Below are 17,315 nucleotides of genomic sequence, written 5' to 3'. Positions count from 1 at the left end.
ATAGGCAAACCTTGTATAAATATATAGAATCTTAGTTTGGAGTTTGCCAACAGAAATGGGATCTCATAAGACTTGAAAAGTAATGTTTTTAGATTAAACTAAATTAGTGCCTTTTGAAGTTAGGTTTTCTCAGTCCCTCTAGAACTGCTTAGAGTTTGACACTACCCCATATAAAGATTTCTTTAGTGTTTGAGTCCAGCCCGCATTCAGCCCCGCCCCCTGCACAGTCTGACATCACGTGGCATCATTTGCATACTACCTGAGACTGGGTGTGACGATCCTCCTCTTTGAGCCCTTTCATTGGCAGTGCCAGAGAACCTGCCCTATACCGGAAGGACCAATCGGCAGCCTTAAGGACGTTAAAAAAAAAAAAGGAAAAGAAAAGGAAAGAAAAGAAAAGAAAAGCAGGAAGGTGGGGTCTTGTGTTGATGGCTGACCATATGGACCAATCATCCTCGGAATAGAAGAGCCTCGCCGTAGATTGGTTGAGGGGCGGTACTGGAACTCTGTAAGCCAATTGGAACTCGGAGTTGAGGGGGCCGGTCCCCGCCCGTAGGGCAGATAAGTAGCGGCCGCGGGGGTTGGGGGCTGTGTGGGGCTCGCCGTGGGGCTGAGGCTGCAGGTAGCCGGGTGGGCCATGTCCGGGGCCGCAGCGGGCGGCAGAGGCGGAGGTTCCTGGGGGCCGGGGCGCGGAGGGGCGGGGGGTCTCCGGCGGGGATGCTCTCCACCGGCGCCCGTTGGCTCCCCCCGGGCCGGGCTGCAGCCACTCAGGGCTACAGTCCCCTTCCAGCTGCAGCAGCCGCACCAGCGCCGGGACGGGGGTGGCCGCGCAGGTGAGCCGGGTCGGAGCGGGTGCAGGGGCGAGGGTCTGGACAGTACTGGGAAAAGTATGAAGGGGAAGTGGATGGGAGGTGAGGGAAGAGAAAAGGGGACGCGCAGAGTTCCGAGGACGGAGGGAGCAAGGCGAGCAGCTGCGAACGTGGGGTGCAACTCTGGGAAGGAGGGGGCCGGGAGTCCGAGCCGGGAGGTGAGGGGAGGGACCTGGCAGATGGAAACTAGCTTTGGGGGGCGTAACCGAAAAGTGGCCCGAAGCGTCTGCCCGGGACGGGGGGAGTGAGAAGTGCTGGGGTGGGTGCAAGGAGTGTTGTGGGCTCCCTGAGCCGAGGGCTTCACTGGGAGCCGGTGGGCGCTGGACGCCTGCTCGGTGAGGGGGAGGGGCATGGAAGAGAGCCGGGTGGAGCCATGTGTTACTTCTCCAGCTTGAGTTTGGCCCCAGCGTCCCTTTCTATGGCTCTGGAGTTCCTTTCTCCACCACTTCACGTGCGCTTCCCTTTATGCCTCTTCCAGGAGCTGATTTGATCCCAGCCCGTTGGGATAAGTTAGTTTAACGGCTTTTACTGCGGTGCAAACGCACCTCTGTTCCCGATTTTTCTACGTTCTTCCTAATGTAGCCCAGAAGTTGTATGTTCCCATATTTTTGACCTGCTTAATATGGCTGTCTCGTTCTAGTCATTCTGTGCGTGTGTGCTTGTGTACAGGAGTTGGGCAGTTTGCACCCTACCTCCCACCCCCTCCGAAGGTGGTTTTGTCGTGAGCGTTCCCAGCCAACGTGGCAGTGGAGTGCTTACAATCAAGTATGCTGTGGCAAATACCCCACTTTCTGAACAGCGCTGAAGCAGTTTCTTAATAGCAGCTTGATGTGGTGGGTGTGGGGAAACGAGGGTGGAGCAAATTTAACCTTGCTTTCACACTGGAGGCTGTGATGGGACCCACAAATGCAGGCCCTTTGGAACGGAAAAGGAACCTACTTGCATGAGGAGGTTGGCAATAAGTTAAAAGTGAAGTTTGCATTTGATTCACACCAGATGTGAAAGGATCATTGCACACTTCCTAAGCCTAAGTTTGTACCAAATGTACAAAAGTTATGTCCCTGCCATCTTAATATGACATTCTCTAAACCAGAATCTTAAGCTTTCTGGAGATTACTAAACTTGGATGTTGCATGGCCCCTTCCTGAAAGTATTCTGTTACAAAAGTCTTGCTAAGTAGGATGGGATTCATCAGGTCTTTGAGGTAGAAAGCCAAGTCTATTTGTACCTCGCTGTATATGTTAATATCACATCCTGGAACGCAGAACTTGGTCAAATCTGGTAGCAAGATGGTGACCAAGTAGTCAAAGTATGTGTAGAATCTGGTGGTGTAGAAGAAGGCAATGCCCAGACAAACTCATGTCTATCATCAACTTTAAAGCAAGCCACAAGACTACAAACCTGTTGGTTTTGTTTGGGCTTCCTTAAAACCCAGGGAAGTTAGAGCTGCAAGCACTAGAACCATCGTCACTTGGTGGAAACCAACAGAAGCCTTGCCTGTGCAGTAGTTAGAAACCGTGTAGCAACCATTTTAAGAGCAGTTGTTTTGTGATTCCTGCAGAGCTGGCATTGAAAGGGAAAGCCCTGGTGGGTGCTGTGCAGAGGGGAGGAATGTAGGCTTGGATGCTTGGGTTATTTACATGGCCTGCTCCTTTTGCAGATTCAGGGTCTCTCTAAGGATACTGATGAAAACAGGAAACTAGAGGGCTGTGTAACTTGTCAGGTGACTTAGGGCAGATTGAATGGATTCCTGCATTATGTATTTGGTTGGTCCATTGCTTCTCCACCTGTTAATATCCCAGAGGTATTAAATAGACATTTGCCTATGGGGTAGGATTATCGTTAGGTTTTCAGTAGGTAGGAGAGAGAAAGGAAATAGTAGCCTAAGCCCATTGGTCTTCTTTGTGGCCCCTGGTCTTCGGCTAGGGGCGTTTCAGCCCTGTGCATGTTAGCCTCACCTTCATGTATTTTTCAGGTTGTTTCTATTCCTTCTATACCCTGAGAAGTGACAGAAGTGTTTTCCTCTAGGCCACTAGGACATGTAACAGGGAAGTCCTTGCTGCCATAGACCCTGAAAAGAATGATGTTAGTAGCCTGGGCTTTGAATACAGGGTCTTCCATTTATCAGCTGGTGTAGTCTTGAGGAAGTTTCTGGACTCCCTTTCTTCTGTGGGCAACAATCTGTATGTCAGAAGAACTAAACGAGCTCATGAAGCGCTCAGGAGAGTGCCAGCTCTCCAAAGCACATGCTGCTGCACTGCACTGCTGCTCTTCCCCGCACTGAGCTACTGTGAGCGCACCGCTGGGGAGAGTCCACTGCCTTTTCAGGCTTCAAAGAGCAAACCCAAATTGGTCTGAAACCAGTGCTGCAAGTTTCGGAATTTCAGGGCCCCTTGCATTTTTATTCTGTCATCTTTTAAAATGAGCTTTCTAAACAGAGCTCGGAAACACAACAGTGTAAAAAGGCCTGCGAGCCAGGACGGGGTTTCAGGAACAATTAAGTGTCGTCACTGTTTCTGTTTCCCATCCCAAATGATGTAATACTCTGCCCGTGCAGTTATCTCGCACCGCACACCCTGCTGTGTTCTTGACAAGATAAATTAGGCCTTATATAAAGGGTTATGGTGCAAAGAGTGGGTTTACCTTCTGTGACCATTCATCCAGAAGGGATGTCTTCATAAAGCGAGGAACAGCTTCATTTTTATGAGCTGGAGCTGGAAGAGCTATGAGAAAAATGAGGGCTAACTCTAAGAAAGCTAAGAGCCACTGGTGGGTAATTGAAACCCTCGATACAGTTCTTACTGCAATTGCCCCCTGAATCAAATTCTCTTTTATGTCTGAAGCCAGTTTGAAGCTGCTAACTTTTGCGTTTTTCCAGAACCCATGATGATAGATAAAACAGGAGTAGGAAGTGAAGTTTTCTGGGTTCAGGTCTTACCTATCCTAAAAGTGTTTCAGTCTCCATATCCCTAGACTGGAAACAAGAGCTTTGTGGTGCTAAGGATTGAACCCAGGGCTTTGTGCATGCCACACGAACACTACACATAGCCACATTTCCCACCTCATGAAGATAACACTTAATTAAACTTTGCTAATTATTTCTCTAGCGAACCTGGGAAACCAGATGCTGCTTGGGAACCAATATACTCCACCAAAACCTTCTTAAACCAGGAGTTGGTAATTATAGCCTGTAGGTTATGCCTGGCCCTGTGCCTGTTTTTGTAAATAAAGTTTTATTGGAACATAGCCACCCTCTTTGACGTTAGCTGTGTCTATTTTCATACTGTCAGTGGCAAAGTTTACTCATTGTACATAAGTTCATCTATCCTTGTCTTGAACTGTACACTTGATTCTCACTCCAATGTAAGAATCAGTTTCAAGAGTGTATAATTTATGCTTCCTCAGAAAACCCTAAGGTAGAGTAAGGTAACAATCATATTTTAGGGGAAAAGGAACCATCTGTTTCTAGTCAGCCCTCAGTCTTTGTGGCAGATCAGCACGTGTGAGTACCGAGTCCCCACCCCCGTGGTCAGGTGACACGTGTTCAGAAGACATAGCTCATTTGAATTTACACAAAAGCGTAACTGTTAAGCAAATTTGTTCCCCCTCTTTCCTTATGGCCCCCTACCCTCAACCTAACAACTCACACTGCAGAGAACATAGTTTTAAAATTATATGAAAATCACTTAGACCTATCTCCTGTATTGAATTTTTTTCATTACCTTTTAGTTCACCATACAGATCATTGAGAACTAGCTGGTAGTAGTCATGGTTGCCCTAACATACTAGATTCCCCAGAGGGACATAGGGAATGTTCTCCTGAGTGGCTATTTCCTGAATAGAAGGTGTCATTGTTATTAGGGGTGTCATTGCTAATTATTTAATGCCTTTCCTTGTATTGTTTTGAAAACTTAGCCCTTGGAGGATGGGTGTTTAGATGGGTATGAAGCCACATCAAAGAGGTTGTGTATTAGAGGTTCTGAGAGAAGGTGCTCTTCAGACAGTTGTCCTTGTGGCCAGTGATGCCACAAACAGCTGGAAGTTTAAAATAGAGATGGAACTTTTCTCTGCTAAGGAGTCATCTTGGGGTACAGTTAAAATCCTTAAAGAACTGCAATCGTCCATTTGTAACCTGTGATTGAGACAGCTTCTATTTGGGAAGCATTAAGCCCACAGGCTTTTCCTAGCCTGATACTGCTTGCTACTGTCTTCCATAGCTTTGCCAGGCCCAGTCCTGGTCAGTAAGAAGCACATCTCTGAAGCGCCTGACCCTTAAACAATTATCAGTAGTGATATCTTTCCTGAAGTCAGGGACTTCCAGTTTCTAGGATGCCATTAGCTGTGGTGATTGTCTATCTTCTGGGTACCCGAAGGAGTGTGGGTGGGTCCATGGGTTCTTAGGTTGTTTTTTGTTTTTTTTGTTTTTTTTTTTTGATAGCACAATATTAGATAGTCTGAGGAGTCCTTATATAACGCAGTTAAGAGACCAGTAGAAGGGGGTGAAAACGTGGGGTGTGGTGGTAAGTGGATATTGCTCTCTCTGGTTCCAGATACGGATTTCTAGAAAGGGTTACAAAAATTTCATAGTGATGTGAATTTGAGTGATGTCAAAGCGGTTGGTGGGCTTAATAGCCAGGAGAATTCTCTGCCTGAGTTCTCTGCTGTAGCCAATGTGTTCTGAGTCGTATAGGCCCACGCCAGTCCCTGATCTTAGTAGAACTGTTAGGAATTAAACAACTGCCTCTGGGTTCTTACTAGTCTCACATTGAGTCTTTCTGCCAAAGGATTCAGACTTAGTGGTGTGCCATCCTCTCACAGGTCTGGTTTGGGAATTTTTATAGGTACTGTCACATGTATCAAGCACTATTTGACACTAGCTTGCGTTCTGCCTGGGCTTCCCTGGTCTTGCTCTTGTTCCATGAGCAGCACGGAGCTCTTTTGAGGGCTGGGAAGGTAAACCTGGTGGTTCTTTCCTATTTCATAGGACAAGTGGATACCGTATTTGTTACTCATTGCTGAGACAAAATACCTGACCGAGCCGGGCGTTGGTGGCACACGCCTTTAATCCCAGCACTTGGGAGGCAGAGGCAGGCGGATCTCTGTGAGTTCGAGACCAGCCTGGTCTACAAGAGCTAGTTCCAGGACAGGCTCCAAAGCCGCAGAGAAACCCTGTCTCGAAAAACAAAAACAAAAACAAAATACCTGACCGAAAAGGAAGGGTTTATTTTGACTCCTAGTCCAAGGATACAGTTCATCAGGACAGGGAAGACAGGAGAAAGGAGCTGGAGCTTACATGACATCTGTACTCAGGAAGCAGAGGGAAGAGTGCTGGGGCTCAGCTCAGTTTCTCTTTAGGCAGTCCGAGGGGTGGTGCCGCCCACATTTAGGGGAGGTCTTCCATCTTAATTAACTTAATACAGGTCATACCCAGGGGCTTGTCTCTTCCATGACTATACCCTGACAAGGTAGCAATCACAATTACCTACACAGATGCCCAGCAGCAGTAAGTTAATTCAAGGAGTGTGGACAATCTCATGATGGCATAATCATTTCTGCCCTCCTCTGATACAGAATTTGTTCTTTCTTGTCTTAGAAAAGGGAGTAGAAGCCAAGGGTAGCAACTGCTCTCAGCTTTCTCCTCTGCCTGAGTCGCAGCCTCACAGAGATTCCATTATTTGGTTTGCAGAGTATGAATTAACCAAACACTAGCCAAATCTATTCACTAGCCAAATCTATTCACATGGTCAGGTCAAAAACAAATCCTGGTCTCAGAGAGGGAAGAGTTGAGGATGTTATCTAAAGCCGTAAATGATCAGTGCCCCAGTTCCTCCTGCCATGTGGCATCTGGATGGGCTGTCATTCCTGGGCACAGCTGGCTGTGAACACGACGCCTTCCAGCTCACAGTGCCCACTGGACATCCTAGCTTTCTGGCACTTCGCTCTCTCCCTGCAGTCGCAAGCAAGTCGAATACCTAGCTTTGGAGTCATGTAAATGGTTCTCCTTGGGGCTTAGTAAGCTTCGGTTGACTTTCCTGTGTGGGAGTACCACAGCCAATCAGGAGCAGCTTAAATGAACTTAAAAGAACACTATCAGGGTATTTCATAATAGGAAAACTGCAGGTCCAGCCCTAGGGAAGCTGGAGCTGAAGTCTTGGCCTTGTACAGACACTTACCCTGCCCTGTTCAGGCACACAGGTCTGTGGGTTTGCTCAGGAGCCTTAGACAGCTGGCACTGGGGGGAGGGAGGATGGAGTGCCTTAGGCTTCACCCGCCTGCACATTAGCAGTTTAGGCTTCCAGCTCCCTATTAAAATGGGTGTGTGTGGAGGCCTGGGAAGACTCTTCTGGGGATTTGATTGCTCTCATGCATTTGGGCCATGATTAAAAGTTGGGGGTGCATTCTATCGAAGGCTGCCAGAATGTGTCATCTTAAATGGTGGACAGTGTTTGGCAGAGCAGAGTTGTAAATTTAGTGTGCCTCCCCTCTGACCATAACTCCCTATCTGCTAACGTCAGGCAGCTTTTTCCAGGGAACCATCTTGTTAGGGCACAGGTTAATGTACCAGCAGCTCTGCCACCTGAATCCCTTATGATCAGAAGTGACAGCCTTCAGGAGATCATTGAAGAGTTAAGACCAAAGGTGGGCTATGACACAGAGTTTTAAAAGCAGGTGCTAGCACATCCACACGTAAATGCATCATAGATGCAAGCTGGAGAAGGCGCAGAATGAAGGAGCATTCAGTGTGTGGTGGGCTAATTATAGACCTACTGGCTTTTGAATAGGTTTTCTTTTCTTTTAAATTGGCCAGTGTATTTTCTCTAAAGTTAAATTAGGTTTTATTGTCGTCTCTCCTTTCTCTTTCAAAAGTGACATTTTTAGAGCCTGAGATGTAGCATAGTGGTAGAGCATGTGCTTTGCATGTGCAAAGTTTTGGTCTATCCCCATCAACACACACACACACACACACACACACACACACACACACAAAGTGCCATTGCTATAGACACTATCCCCATCACCACACACACACACACACACACACACACACACTCGCACACACACGCACACAAACACACACACAAAGTGCCATTGCTATAGATGTAACTGCTCAGCAGTGTTCTCAAATCCTGTAGTTCCTTTTACTCCGTCCTGGAAATTGTGTGCTTGCCTTTTTAAGAGGTAGGTACCTCGTGTTTCAAGTTCAAGTACAGTGGAACTCATCCTGCAGCGTGAACAGATTTGAGTGCTTTTGCTAAGGGAGGGCCAAGGCAGATGGGGAGTGTCATGCTCAATAAATACTTGTTGGATTGAGTTGCTGGAAAGGCAGTGGAGTGGAGAAGGGAGCCACACCTCCTCCAGGCTCGCTTGTAATGGCTTTTCCCACTTCTAGTCCCCATACACTGTTCCCCTCTATCGTAGCTCCCCAGCTACTTGCAGGACAACCTGCCCACTCCACAAAACATCAGTGTTCTCTCTTTAAATCATTGGTCTCCTTTTCATCCTGGTTCTTGGGCTTCAAGCCCAGCTGGTGGCCAAGATGTTGCATTTCCATGGAAGTCATTGCTACTGTAGGTTCTCTTCCCAACACATTTATTTAATGCGGGGGAAGCGGGGATAAATCACCAGGTTGATCCATGGATGAAAATAGACACTGTGTAGGATTTTGCTATAGGTTTGTTTCAAGTCTGAGCTACTTAGCTTTTGTCTTAGAAAGAGGTGTGGTTGACGGGCCAAGGAGACTGAGGAGTCCCCAGTGTCCATTCTTGCTAGATAGACCAGTACCAACTTTTTGGTATTGCTGTAGTGTACAGCAAGGAAAAGCAAGATTGCGAAATGAGTCGGTGACTTTTTAGGCCAGATAGCAGAATTACTAGTGGACCCTAGGATGGCTTTCCCAAGTGTGATCAGGTGGAAAGTCCCCTCCCCCATGCCAGGCACCATCCTATAACATCAGGTATTGCTGTTCCCTTACCCGGCTAACGTGGAGAAATACAGGAAAGCGGTGTTCATAATCATTGTTCAAACTCTGGACATTTAGACTTATCCAGTTTGTGTCCCTGTTGCCAACCATGCCTCTGGTGACTTAGACGAAAAGGTTTAATAAACCTGCCCAGCTGGGTGTGACTTTGAACAGCATGAACATGAGATTAGAAGAGTTGGAGCTCTTTCCCTTCTTCCCCCTCTCTCTCCTTCCCCCCTCCTCTCTCTGCCCTCCTCCACACTCCCTCCACTTTAGACTTCTCTGAGCCTGTTTGTTCGCCCACATGGCTTTGAGAGAACTACCGTGGATAACACGTGCATTCCCTGCCCCACAGCTGTAGGCACAGAAACCTGTCATACCGTCCCCGGATTGGGGATCACCTGCTTAACTTATGCCCATTAGCTAGGTCCCAGGAGATGGGGAGGTGGTGGATAGCACACATGACAGAGGGGATGCAGCCAGAGGTCTTTTACAGTAAATACAGCAGAGTGTGGATGGAGAGGGGAGAATGGGACTGTGGCAGCCACATCCGTGGAGACAAGCACCTCTTAGCCTGAGAGAAGCGCATGGACGCTTTCTCAGTGGAACTGTAGCGAGAGTCGTTTTGTCTTCCCAGCATAAAAGTAATAAAGGGCTGTTTCCATAGTAAGAGCCCGAGAATCCCAAGTCTGAAAGGCCCCAGGTTCACCTGTATTGTTCCGAGAACTTGAGACATGAATAGCTTTGTTTTGACAGTATTCATTTGTTTGTCTCCTGCTGCTCATAGTTGGTACTCAAATGTTTTACGTTCGCTTTCACTGCGTCCCGCTGCGGAGGGTTTGCAGACTGGAAAACTGAGACCCAGCAAAGAAATAACGCGCCCACAACCATGCGATTGACAAAACCCTTTTGCTTGATTAAGCAAAGGTCTCTTCCCGCACATGGAAGTGTGCTGTGAACTTGGTCCCGCATGGCATCCCCACCACCTGCCGAGCACATCTCCAGCTTTTGCTTCCCTTTAGTTTGTATGTCTGTATTCCAGGCTCAGAGTGCACCTGATAAACTGATTAGAAGAGAACTGGCGATGGCGCAAAGATAAGTCTTTCTTCAGCATCTCAAGGTGATCACACCATGGGCTTCCCACACCTTGACCTTGTCCCGGGAGCTGTGGATTGGTAGATAATGGGACGATGGTGGCAAGTGCAACACTGCCTGCGTGACGTGGTAGTGACTTTTGCGTGTTTCTGGCTGGTGTGAGATTTGCCATTGCCATCTGGAATGAGTAGCTCACCAGGGACAGGTGGGGAGCTGGGGCAGACTGATGTCTCTGCCTTTGTGGAGTCATGCTTATGGGTACTGTTGGCAGTTGTATGCCTAGACGGTGTCTTTCTATTGTGTGTGTGAAACCATGAGAAGCACCTGGGGGGAAATGTGGTCGTGCATTCCTATAGAAGGGGGTGGGCACAAGTGGCCTTGTGCCATGAAAACAGCTTAGTCCCCCCACGTAGGGTAGCCCCTGGCACCACCATGCCTACATATCTGATGGGAAAGAAGCCTGGGGCATGTGATCTGCCCAAGCACATCCCTCATCTTGCTTTTGGTTAACTAGGAATAGGGTCTTTGTGGTATTTACTAGCACCCAGTAGAGGGAACAAAGGAGGTTTGAACTCTGGAAGAGGCTCCATCTAGGGTGCATTGCCTGGCTGGCTCCTTGGAACTAACTCATCCCCTCTACAAGATCGCTTTCCTCTCTCTACAGAACTCTTTCATGTTCTAATGTTTGTATGCTTGTATGTGACCTTTCGTTTCCAGTTACTTCACAACCCTGTAAGGTAAAATCTTATTTAACAAACATCATAAAGCACTTCTGTACAATAAAGTTGTTTCCATTTATCTAATGCTTTCTCGTTGTCTGTTTTGTAAGCTTTGTGTCTTTAAGTAAAAAACAAAAAAGCAGGAAGGGCTAGGAGATGGCTTAATTGGTGAAGTGCTTGCTGTTCAGCCTGAGGACGGATTCAGATCCCCAGCACCTGTGTCAGTACAGGGTGCAGCAGTGTGCGTCTTAACTCCAGCACCGGGGTGTGCAGGTAGGTCGATCCCTGTGCTCATAGGCTGGCCAGCCCACCTGGACTTGTGAGCTCCAGGTTCAGTGAGAGACCATGCTCAAAAATGAGGTAGAGCTGGTAGGAAGGGTCAGGTGGTAAAAACACTTGGCCTGACATCAATCCCTCCATCCCATTGTTGAAGAAGAGGACTGACCCCTGAAGGTTGTCCTCCAATCTTGAATTCCTGTGTAATCCCTTCCCTGTATTCTCACACACATCATACACACATATACACAAATAGTTTAAAAAAGTTTCAGTGTGGTGGAACATGATTTTAATCCCAATGCACAAGAGTGAGAGGAAGACAAATCTCTGAGTTGCAGGCTAGCCAAGGCTACAAAGAAAGAACCTGTCCTCCCCAAACAAAGCAAAATAATTTAAAATACAGTGGAGAAGCAATTGAGGAGGTCTTTGGCTTCTATGTATACATAATGTGCACACACATGCACACATACAAGTACATGCACACCATAACACAGGGACAGATAGAAACTGACTTTTTTTTTGTTACTTTATGTAACTTGTCTGAACTGTGTGATCACTGTCCGTGTAAAACAGTGAACATTTAAATGCTTGCCATTTGCAGGGAAAGGAGCAGAAATCCATAAACCCTTACTAGATAACAAAACCTTTTGCTGTTTCTTTATTTGCCAACCTCCCATTTTGTCATAGTTGGCTATTACTTTCTAGGAATAAAAATCAGTCTCTCTCTCTCTCTCTCTCTCTCTCTCTCTCTCTCTCTCTCGTGTGCATGTTTTGAATGAACATGTGGGTGTCAAGTATGAGTGTAGGAAAGTTTGTGAGTGTGTAAAATTCCTGTGACAGCAAGCAGTTGGCAGGTGTGCTAGTAGGCAAATCTAGGTAAAGATTGTGTAAGTATCCTGTGTATTCATTCTTGTTGTTTTGAGACAGGGTTTCTCTGTGTAGCCTTAGCTTTCCTGGAACTCGCTCTGTAGACCAGGCTGGCCTCAAACTCAGAGATCCGCCTACCTCTGCCTCCCTAGTGCTGGGATTCAAGGCGTGTGCCACTACTGCCCAGCTCTATATGCTTATTCTTGAACAATCAGTTTCAAATTGTTTCCAAATAAACATTTGACCAATAAGTACTGGACTAATCTATCAGGTTGCTTCTACATGCTTGTAACATCTCTATTCTCTCCACTTAACATGGAACAGTTGATACTCAAGAAGTTATGGATCTGTTTTGAGTTCACACACCATGCTGGGGTGAAGTCAGGGTTTTGCCTCTGTGTTAGATTGTCTTTCAGAAGCCTGCAGCTCGTCCTCCAATTGGAGAACGTTGGTATCAGACCCTGGGAACTGACTGGGTGCCAGTTTCTGTATTTGCATGTGCAGCCCTTGCTCCATGTTGACCCAGCGTTAGAGTCGGCAGGGTTGCCGCACCGAGCTGGTCTGAGCAGGATCCCGCACTGAGCATGCTCCGCGGGGGCCAGGGTCTTCTAAGGAACGTGACTGCTCTCTGGAGATGAAACTCAACCACTATCCTCTGCTCTTCACCTAGTTCTTCACTTCTTAAAACACTCAGAAGACTCATCGGTGCCACAGCCATGCACTACCTACTGCACATTTATATAGGAGAGTACAGAGGGGCAAATCAGTGAGTTTGGCTCAGAGAGTGGTGCCAGCTTATAGGCCCAGGCCAGGTGGCTTTTCTGTGATATATACTAGGCAGCTATTGTGCCCTCTGCCTTGTGAACACAGTAGGCCTCAGGGGACTTTGTGTGGTTTAGTGCAGGATGTTGTACCAAGTGGAGCAGGTGTTAAAGCTTACACTAAGGGAAGTCCCCTTTGGTCCAGCTTTTTCTCAACCCCAGGCCCCAGGAGCCTGGCTCTGGGATTACTAAGCAAAGTTAGAGGAACAGACAGACCTTGTTAAATCGCACCCTTCCTCTCACACCAAACCCTTCAGCTATCTGGCTGTGTTCCTTAGAGGCATTCAGTCATTCTTGTCATTTTTGCTTATGCTGCAGGGCACCAGTGAACCCTGTTCTACTTATTTTGATCGGTTGGGCCAGATTCTTTTTTTTTTTTTTGGTTTTTCAAGACAGGATTTCTCTGTAGCTTTGGAGCCAGACTAGGCTGGTCTCAAATTCACAGAGATCTACCTGCCTCTGCCTCCCGAGTGCTGGGATTAAAGGTGTGCGCCACCACTGCCCTGCTGAGCCAGCTTCTTATGTGCAGCCCAGGCTATTGTAGAGTTTGCAATGCTCCTGCCTCTGCCTCCTGATTGCTGTGGGCAACTGCGGATATGTGTAACCACACTTAGCCCTACTTTACTATGTAACATAGGGGAAAACGTTTTCTGTGGCTGGAGAGATGGCTCAGGGGTGTGAGCACTTGCCGGTCTTCTAGAGAATTCAAATCCAGTTCCCAGCATGCCCATTGTGTAGCTCTCAACCACCTGGAGCTCCAGTTCCGGGGGATCTAATGCCCTCTTCTGACCTTTATAGGCATCTATATGCACAGTACACAAACCCAAACGCAGACACACAAGTACAGTACACCCATAATTAAAAATAAAGATAATTTTTTATTTATTTTTTAGAGAGGCAGTTCTCTTGAAATCTTTGGTTTGGGTGTGCATCTTTTATCTGAGGTGCTTGCTGCTGGTGGCTGTAAGTAAACTGTCCTTGAAGTTTTATTTCATGGCCCAGCCAGCTATGTGAAATAGGCCTGTGGGCATTTACTGTGTGAGTGTCCCCACTTGTATTCAGATTGCTTGTCCTTAGGAATTGATCAGGTTATATAGACTCCCTCCGTGACCTTCTTTATATATCTGCCTGTATCTTCCACTCTTCCGGCTTTGTCCTGATCCCAAGTAACTGTTGGGTGACTGACGGCCAGAATAAGCGCAAGAAAGAAGAGGGTGACACGAGGCTTCCCCCAGTTCCCAGGGGATTGTCTGGAGCTTAGAGGTCCAGTGGGAGCCACTGTGGCGGTAACTGTGCTGTCTGCTTATGACGGACTAGCTGAGCTTGCCTTCTGGGTCTCAGAAGCTGCGATAGGGCGTGTGGGTTGTTAATATCCCATACTGTTTCCCTGGATTCAATTATCCCTTTGTATCAGTAGGATAAGCCTTCTCTTTACTGATAGAAGGTGACGTTACCATGAAGCAACTTGGGGGAGAAGGCCTGGTTTGTCACCTACCTTCTAGGAATATGCATGGCCACACCGTCTGCCTCTGGAAGCTGCACGTGGAGAGGCAACCCGGGAACAAGCCCTTGGCTGCTTCCTTCTCATTGCCGTTGTCTAGCCTCTAAACATCTGGCCTTGCTTTTCAGGCTGGCTTACCCTGGAGGCACTGCATAACCTTGGTGCCTCTCTTAGGGAGTCTGAACAACTGGCATGGTCAGACCAGGGCTGCAGAGCAGGGGCTGCCCTGGAATGTCTCCCAGCACACGTTGGGGTTTTTCCACAGCCCGGGCACAGCATGGTAATTTGCCACTTATTTCCAGTTCAGTTCTAGAAGGTCAGGGCCCAGGTAGGGATTCACTGGGTCAGATGTCTTTGTGATTTTCTCCCTTGTGAAGTTGGGGAATGAGATAGAGCTTGAGCGAAGAGATGGTCAGACTTTCTGCAGGAGGAACGAGGTAGTTCACACAGTTGTGTTGTGTTTTTTGGCGGTGTTGGGGATTGAACCCAGGGCCTCGGACATGTTGGGCAAATGCTTGCCGTCCTACTGAACTGCACCCCCAAACCCTTCACACAGGTTTTCACGGATGTAACAGTGCAGATTTGGTGACTGACATTCTCGGTTCTGAGGAACCCAACTGAGCCCTTGTCCCTTGTAAGTGTCTCTAGCTCAGTCCAGAGCAGAGTGAATCAAAAACCAAGGTTAAGTGCAGCGGGTCCTGACAGAGTCCAAGCTAGTGAAGTGTAGCCAGTAACTTATGTGTCCTCTGTGCCCCTAAGTATGCTTGATGGTTACTGCAGCTTGCCCAGCCATGTGACCAGGCTTTCTGGTGTGGCCAGCCGCAGGTAAATCAAGCACTGTTTGTATTTTCCTGCTTGGGAGGAGGTGGGCAGGGCCATGTGGGAGCCTACAACACAGCTGTCTTCGTTGCCTCAGTAAAGCATGTTTACCATTGGCTTTGTCCTTCTTTCTCGTGCCCCAGATGATAATACACACTCTGAGATTCCACTTCAGCTGCGCTGGTCAGCAGCCCTTTCCTCTCTACCCTTTAGGAGTTGGAACCTTCTGCCCTCAAGGGGAGATACTGAGTTAGGAACCTGTAACTATCTCTTCTTGGTGGTCCTGTTTTCGGGGAGAGACCACTTTACAATCCCCCTCATTCATGCTGCAGTGAGTTTAGTTCTTCCCATTGTCAAGCTAGACTCCAGCTAAACCTTTTTTTTTTTTTAAAGACAAAGTCTCACTATGTAGCCCTGGTTAGCCTGGAACTAGCATTTAATTTATAGACCAAGTTTCTTAAGTCTGTCTGTTCCCCTGTGTTCATCAATATATCAATGTATGTGTGTCTAGACAGACCTTCATGTGTGTACATCCATATGCGATCTTTCAGGTGAGCGATTGGAAATTATGACACATTCCCCTTTCCTTCAGCAGTTTCTCCTGAGAACACAGTTTTGTTCACAGTATTGTCATGCCTAAGGAAATTAACTGTGACTGTGTATCATTTAATATCTAGCCTGTTCACACTTCCCATTTGGTGGTTTGCTTTGTAATTTTGGTTTGGGGGTTGGAACTCAGGGCCTTACACATTCTAGGCAAGTGCTCTTCCTACATCCTCAGCACAGAGGATCTTACTCAGTTGTAGCTTTATTTTTCAGTTGCATCTTTTTAAAAAGCCTCTCAATGCAGAGTTTTCCCCTACTCTGAATGTGCACGCTTGGGAGGGAGAGAAAGAGAAAGAGAGATGATTTGTACACGTGCATGCACCTGTGGAGGCCAGGGATTGATATCAGATATCTTTACTTTTGTGTGTGTGTGTGTGTGTGTGTGTGTGTGTGTGTGTGTGTGTTTGAGAGTGTGTTTGAGACAGGGTTTCTCATTTCTCTGTGTAGCCCTGACTGTCCTGGAACTTGCTCTGTAGACCAGGCTGGCCTCAAACTCAGAGATCTACCTGCCTCTGCCTTCTGAGTGCTGGGATTAAAGGCGTGTCCTACCCATGCCTGGCTTTAAAAAAAAAACACCACAGAGTATTAGCAAACTGAGAGCTTGCTGTATGGGCAAGTTGAGGTGGCCAGCGAGCACCTGGATGCACTTGCCTTCCCTCCGGGCCCTGGGATAACAGGCACATGTTTGTGGCTGCACCTGGCTTCTACGTGGATGCTGAGGATCCATAGGAGAGCTTCATGCTGCCCAGTAAACACTTCACCCTCTGAGCCATCTCCCCAGCCCCTTATTTTGTTGTTGTTGTAGTTATTGTGTCTCTATCCTGTGTATGTGTGGGCATGTGACATCATGGTGCCCCTGTGGTGGTCAGCACATTTTAGGGTCCATTCTCTCCTCCCACCATTACGTGAGTTTAAAGGATGAGATTGTGCTGAGGTGTCTGGCCAGTCCAAGTTTGTTTTAAATAATATTCCTTTGTTTAATCTTTTTATTCTTTGAGAATTTCATACATAATAAACAATGCATTTTGATCGCTCACCGCACTCTTTCCCCATAATACATTTCCAAAAGTCATTTTGGACTTGACAGTGGTGGTGTTCGCCTTTAATCCCAGCACTCAGGAGAAAGAAGCAGGCAGATCACAGCCTGAGTTCACAGTCAGCCTTAGCTACAGAGCAAGTTTCAGGACAGCCAGGGCTACACATAGAAACCTGTCTCAAAACACAGCAACCAGCAGTCATTTGGAGTTCTTCTAGATCATGTACTTCTCTTCCCATTTCCTCTGGTGTCATCTAACTTCTATACCCTGTGTTTCCATTAGTGGGAAGTTAGGTCTGGAGTCTGATTAGATTTAGGCTAAGCATTCCTGCAGCAGCGTTTGACCCCAGGATGGTGGCACACACCTTTAGTCCCAGCACTCAGGAGACTAGGGCAGGTGAATCTCTGTGAGTACCAGGCTATTAGGTAACATAGTGAGATGTCTCAAAATAAAAATCAACTTTCCATGGGTACAGTGTGTCTTCATACTGATATTTGGAAGTAGGTAATACCGGAGTGTTCCTAGGAAGTGATACTGCTATTGAAGAGGGGATATGAGGGCTGAACACAAGGGCTTAACACACATGCGCTGTGTCACTGAGCTGTACCTCCAACCTAGTCATGCCAAATTCGATCACTTGAGGTGGTGACCACCAGATTTCCCACTGTCAAAGTACATTATTCTCCTCTAAATTGGTTTATGGGGCGACACTTTGGCATTGTGTAAATATCCTTTTCCCCACAAC

The 17,315-nt window shown here is 47.3% G+C and overlaps 1 protein-coding gene across 1 annotated transcript in view; it reads left to right on the top strand.

Moving 5' to 3' along the window:
• The first annotated feature begins 600 nt into the window (after window positions 1-600).
• Window positions 601-17,315, top strand: part of Fam117a (family with sequence similarity 117 member A) — a 44,855-nt gene continuing 28,140 nt past the window's right edge. The window contains exon 1 of the mRNA XM_041665110.1: window positions 601-833. Within this exon, the coding sequence (XP_041521044.1) occupies window positions 638-833 (196 nt within the window). The 5' untranslated portion in view covers window positions 601-637. The remainder of the gene's footprint in view (window positions 834-17,315) is intronic.

The sequence above is a fragment of the Microtus oregoni genome, unplaced genomic scaffold (assembly GCF_018167655.1).
Source record: "Microtus oregoni isolate MIOR12 unplaced genomic scaffold, Mior012 000015F_ref0000493, whole genome shotgun sequence".
NCBI lineage: Eukaryota > Metazoa > Chordata > Mammalia > Rodentia > Cricetidae > Microtus > Microtus oregoni.
This window is presented reverse-complemented; position numbering and strand designations above follow the sequence as displayed.